Raw genomic sequence first — 5,654 nt, forward strand, 5'->3', positions numbered from 1 at the left:
AAATGCATAATTGTGTTAAGTTCAAGCTATTTCAGGTCATATTGACCACAAAACTGATTCTGGCAAAAAATTTATTTTAATGTATCCTATTATTAATTGGCAGGTGCGAAATCAGTTTATAGGCTTTTCTTGCCGATACCGACGACTTTGAAAACCTTAATAGCTCACTTGCATGATTCTGTTTTCTCACTCAATTAGGGACTTAATTAAGTATAATGTATATGTATTTAGTATAATATACTGTGCCTCTTCCTGTATTTATACAGGAATTAGCCTACCTGTTGATAAAATGAGGTGTGCACATGCGTTTGTGGGACCCAGCAGAAAGTGTTCCGAATGTATTTTGAAAGCAGTAAGTTCAAAAGACAGACTTGATTTGAATGTGTCCCTTCGCCACCTCTTTATTATTATTATTATTATTTTTTTATAGAATTTCTTCTCTCAGTTAGAGAGCGAATCACTCTTCTTTGAAACGGTCTACTTTTTTCATCTGCTTGGTGGGCTCGTCGATTCCTCTGTAGGGGGGGGGGGGGTATAGGGGGGGGGGGGGTATCAAAGTATTTATTAAAACTGGCCCGCCACTTGATATTTACACTACACAGGGCGGCCATGTAAACCTATGGTTTGAAAATTACATCGTCGCCCGGTTTCGGCAAACTGTAAATACACGATAGCCTACATTAAAGGACTATTTTGATGCTGCCGCGCGCGGCGTACCCCTCCTTTCCTCCGCGGTGGAAGCGGCTGGAATAACCTTGGTGTGAGCCAGTTGAGCGACTGGAGAGAGGAGCGAGAGGCTGAACGGTGCGGCGGCGGAAGAGCAACGATCGGTAGCGTGAACATGGCGGAGACCGTACGCTCGCTCTTCGACTACCGGGAAACACACAGCCTGGACAGCGACGGGGAAGGCGTCAAACCGGCACCGCCACTGCGGGGGTGAGGGAGTCAGTTCACCATGACATAAACAATAGTGAAAAACTGTTTCATGACAGTGTTTTCCTCCCCAATGACAGCGAGACTCGGGTGGGTGTGTGCGCGAATGTATGTGTGAGGGTGTTTTTGATGGAGCTAAAGTTGTAAACATACGTTATTCGTTAAGTTTGTCACTGAGTAAAAGTCCAGTTTAAAGAAATGATGTGATAAAGTATCTTGTTAGTCTCATGCTAGCTTGTTTTTTGAACGTTAATTCCACCTTACAAAGCAGCTCCAAAGAGGTGTGTGCGCGCGTGCGCGACTTTGTGTGCGTGTGTGAGTGTGTGTGTGTGTGTACGTACATGTACATGTGCGCGGGCATGTGTGTGTCTGACACTGAATTCACCTACTGAATGTGTTTTTTGGGTGACAGGATCAAACTGATATAGCAATACACACTCTCTTAACAACAGAAACATGTCCTGTAACATTATCTTGGATTTGTTACTTTTTTTCAGGTAAAGCGGGAAAACTTAGAGTTTAATAACAATGTGCTGTGTACTCAATTATAATAACAAAAGTTTTCAGGAACCCAATGCAGCTGTTCAATTTCTCAAAGTTATAAAAATGTTGGAATTAACGTACTGTTAGAGCTTCCGTGTGTGTGTGTCTGTGTCTGTGTCTGTGTGTGAGCTCTCTCTCTCTCTCTGTTAGTGCGCGCTCGCGCCTGTGTGTAGTGTGCACGCGCATATGTGTGTGGTTGTGTGAGAGTGGGAGAGAAAGGCACACACACAGGGAGGGGGAGAGAGCGTGAGAGAGAGAAAGGAGCAGCTCTGTGTGTATGTGTGTGTGTGTGTGTGTGTGTGTGAGTGAGTGTGTGTTTGTATATGTGTGTGAGAGAGAGTAAGTTTAAACTGCTGTATGAATACAATTAATCACTGTGTTGTTTATGGCGTTCTGTAAACCGATGAAAATGCCATGTGCTCGTTTACCGTCTCACCCCATGACAGGGCACATTAGCGAGCTCGCTGAGCAGTGCTGTCATGCAAAGGAGATGAGACCCTGCGAGAGGAGAGGATGTCCACTCGCTGACTCCTTTACTCACCCCTTGCTCTTTTCTGTCACATCGGTTGTTCCTCTCTCTCGCTGCTGCTCCTTCCAAGTCTCGCCACCGATCCCCTACATGAATAATATAACATGTCAGATCAATTTGTCCTGCTGATGGCCAAGCCTTTACGAGCTAACCGCTCTTTATTCCAGTGCCTGCCTGCAAGCATAATGTTACTATTTTCAATATTGATTATTATATAAAAACATGAATAGGCCACGCATGAGAGACTTGTGTTTCTTCACCCGGTAAGCATCTCCCTCCAGGCTGTTACATGGGCAAATGATATATGACCAAGAGATGCTGATTCCTCTTTTCTGTCTGTGTTTGTGTGCGAGCAACAGAGAGATGGTGGGAAAGAGAGAGCGAGAGAACAAGATCCTTACCCACACAGGTTTTCTGTTGTTTCTCTTTCCATTTGTCTGGCATCTCTCTCAGCTCCTGTGGGACCAGATGGTCTTTACTTCTCATACGCACAGTCTGTCATTTTCTGTTGCACACAGCCAAGAAAAATCCCACTTATGCCCAATTAAGACTAGCCTCTCCCCCACCAAATTAATTGCCTGTGTCAGTGTCTGTGTGCAAGTAATCAGTAGGGGCTGAACAGCGTTTAGATTTGCAGCTCAGCAAAAAAAGACAAGAAATAGTAAACAGCTCAAGCAGGAGCATTTTAGATCTTTATATAAAGCAAAAAAACTTTAAGAGACAGGATCTTTGATATGCAGAAAAATCTAAAACATGGCACTTTCAGGAATGTTTTTACTTACTTAAAATAGTGAGGTATGGTTTACTCCAGCTCCAAACACTCGAGGCTCCTACGTAAGGGCCCACCTGCTCAGTATGCACCTGTTCTGTAGGCAGCAGTTTCCTGGGAAAACATCAAAGGGAGAAAACTAATCATGGTGGACTGAGAGCAAGGCACACACTCCACCAGGAGGACTTAAATCTCCCAAACTCTAAGGACTGTCAATTGCAGATTATTATGAGTGGAACATTTGAAGTTGAACAAAAGATTTTATGGACTCTTAAAAGTGTACACAGGCTCACCAAGAGCTGTGATTCTTAAAAGCTTTCTAGTTATAAAGTTGTCAAAAGTGTGAATTACTGAGGAATTACAAGTATGCGCGACCCAATTTGGATGACAAGGTGACACCGCTGCTACACAAAATGTACATTTCAGCATGCACCTCGTGCGACATGTAGAAGTCCCAGCGCCAAACGCTCCGGCTTTCTTGTATCTTGAGTTTTTATGTCACTTTGGTCGAGCTCCGCCTTTGAAGAAAGCCTTCCTTATCTTGTCAGAACTCCTGATGCGCTCTTTCACAGACAATTTACTGATGCAGAGTCTAGATTAGCTCTGTTTCATGGCTCCTGGGCCCTGGGCTCTCCTATCTCTCCATAAATGTCCAATTATCCAACTCCAGCCAGAGTGAAACCTTATCTGCTTCCCGTCAGTGACCAACTGAGGCCTGATATAACGTGGGTTGGAAAAAAAGACTCTTCTTATTTTTCCTTCTGCTGCATCTTGTACTCAAAACCTCCTCATGATGCTTTTTTGCTCACTAGTTTTTTTTCTTCCTCTGTGTCTGCAGAAATCAGGCCAGTTGCTGTTACCAGCACATAGTGACACTACGATTTTATAATTAGTGGTACAGTAAGATAGCCATTGGTTAGACATGAATCATAACATCCACATCTCCTCATAGGCACTAATTACCATCTAAAAGAAGATCATGAGTGCATTTTATGAACTGGCTCCGCAGCTGAGATTCTGTTTGCTTTTCTGCGAGCGATATGAGAAAAAGATACAGTGCCTGTTTTTTAACGTGTATATATATTAGTGTGGGGTCACTGGGCGCCATTTCTTATCTGTGGGTCCTCAGACCAGGCTTTACTTAGGCTGCACACTGTGTGTGCGCGCGCGTGAGTGTTTGCCACAGCGTTATTGCATTTTTAATCAGCGGAAGAGACCAGGCATCATTCTCATCACATTAGTGTCTCCTGGTATTTATTCCTCTCTCCCTCCCTTGCTCTCACCACTTTTACTCCTGGGGGGAGCTGGGTGGGTGGAGAGAATACATTTGAAATTTGCTCATTTGACAGTCGTTAGAGATATGGATTCTGACAGTGCACAATTAGCTCAGTCACCTCCTTTATCTTCACTCATCTTTGGCTGGGGGATTTAGTACGTGTTGCCTCGACTGTAATAACCGTTATACCTCTCTCACCGTCTCCCTCTCTGTCTTCCCCTCCCATCTCTTCGATATCCAAACTTCTAATTCCATCTTTTCCCCAGTTAATGATCATTTGAAAATTACATATCTGACTGCATAGATTTTAATTGACTGCTGTGTTATTAAGACGGCTGACTGAGACGAATGCTCTTCAGAATTCGCAGCTGAGTAGGTGCACTAATCTGCTGCTTTCCCCCAATTTCCCCTGTCAGAAAAATGCATTCATGGAGAACAGAAGTACCGAGCGCCGGCATACATCTCGTGAATATGTTGCATATTTGTTATGCCTTAGCTGCATGAAAGATGCAACTCACTTTAAGAAGATTGTATGAAATAAAGTAGTATATTTTTAGCATTGAATCGCAGCTCAGGTTCACAGCACAAACAAAAGCCAACAGCATTTAAAGCACGACAGATCATCTGTGGCTTAAACAGGAGTTGACAGAGATAAGTGCTGGCTGGCTGTGAAATTTAACTAGAAAGCTAAGCCCTTGATTTCAAGGAGCATGGCGTAAACAATGCATTTCCACATCCCACACAGATCACTGTTATTTCAAAGAAAAGTAAACGCCTAAAGAGAGAACAAAATACTGAAATGGAAATGAATAGTTGAGAAAGAGTGATAGAAATCCACATCAAACAAAGATGAAATGAAATTGAAAACCCAAAAGGTACAGAGAAAAAAAAATCACATACCACACTTGTTCGCTTGTTTGGGAGTAGATTAGTAGAAACAGCTGTCTGATGTTACGCTTTTATTTAGTCATTCTTCTTAAAACTGATCCTAATTCAGGCACATAAATCCTCCACATCAAGCCACCTTTAGAAGCTTAAAAGCTACAAGTTTTGCTTTGGGCATTGTGCAGCAAGTGTACAGTCAAATGATTATAAATCAATTCAAAGTGTGAATTATAGTCTTACCACGCAAACTACATCGCTGAATATTGTGTGTCTCATTTTTCAGTTGGCGGTGGAGTGTGGAGCACTCTCCATTTGATTAAACTCTACCCAAAGGCTGCATCAATTATGTATCTTCACAATGGAGTTAATGGACTGCAATAACAGTTGAAGATGACTTGACTAAATTTCCACATGACATGGCAAGAAAAATCTCACTTCAGTAATGTAACCCTCCTGAACAGCTTGTCTGAAATGATAAAAGATCGGGCCTGCTTCTAGCTTATTAAATAAAATCGCATTTTCTTGTGTTAATTTCCCTGTTAATCGGTAAAACATTATGCCCCCCGACAGATCTGTTTCCTCTGGGAGAGTGTAAAATGTAGCACGCATGTCGGCATGTGTGCAACACACACTCATCTGCCACAGTGTTATGTTTCTCAATTTACCTGTGTGTGTGTGTGTGTGTGTGTGTGTGTGTGTGTGTGTGTGTGTGTGTGTGT

The 5,654-nt window shown here is 42.8% G+C and overlaps 1 protein-coding gene across 3 annotated transcripts in view; it reads left to right on the plus strand.

Moving 5' to 3' along the window:
• The first annotated feature begins 782 nt into the window (after positions 1 to 782).
• Positions 783 to 5,654, plus strand: part of si:dkey-117m1.4 (uncharacterized) — a 29,455-nt gene continuing 24,583 nt past the window's right edge. For 2 of the 3 annotated variants that reach the window (XM_050044401.1, XM_050044402.1), the window contains exon 1: positions 783 to 936. In XM_050044401.1, coding sequence (XP_049900358.1) covers positions 842 to 936 — 95 coding nt within the window. In that variant the 5' untranslated portion in view covers positions 783 to 841. Of the gene's footprint in view, positions 1,024 to 5,654 lie in introns of all 3 variants that reach the window. The other variant, XM_050044403.1, reaches the window with a different exon arrangement.

This window comes from Epinephelus moara, chromosome 5, assembly GCF_006386435.1.
Source record: "Epinephelus moara isolate mb chromosome 5, YSFRI_EMoa_1.0, whole genome shotgun sequence".
NCBI lineage: Eukaryota > Metazoa > Chordata > Actinopteri > Perciformes > Serranidae > Epinephelus > Epinephelus moara.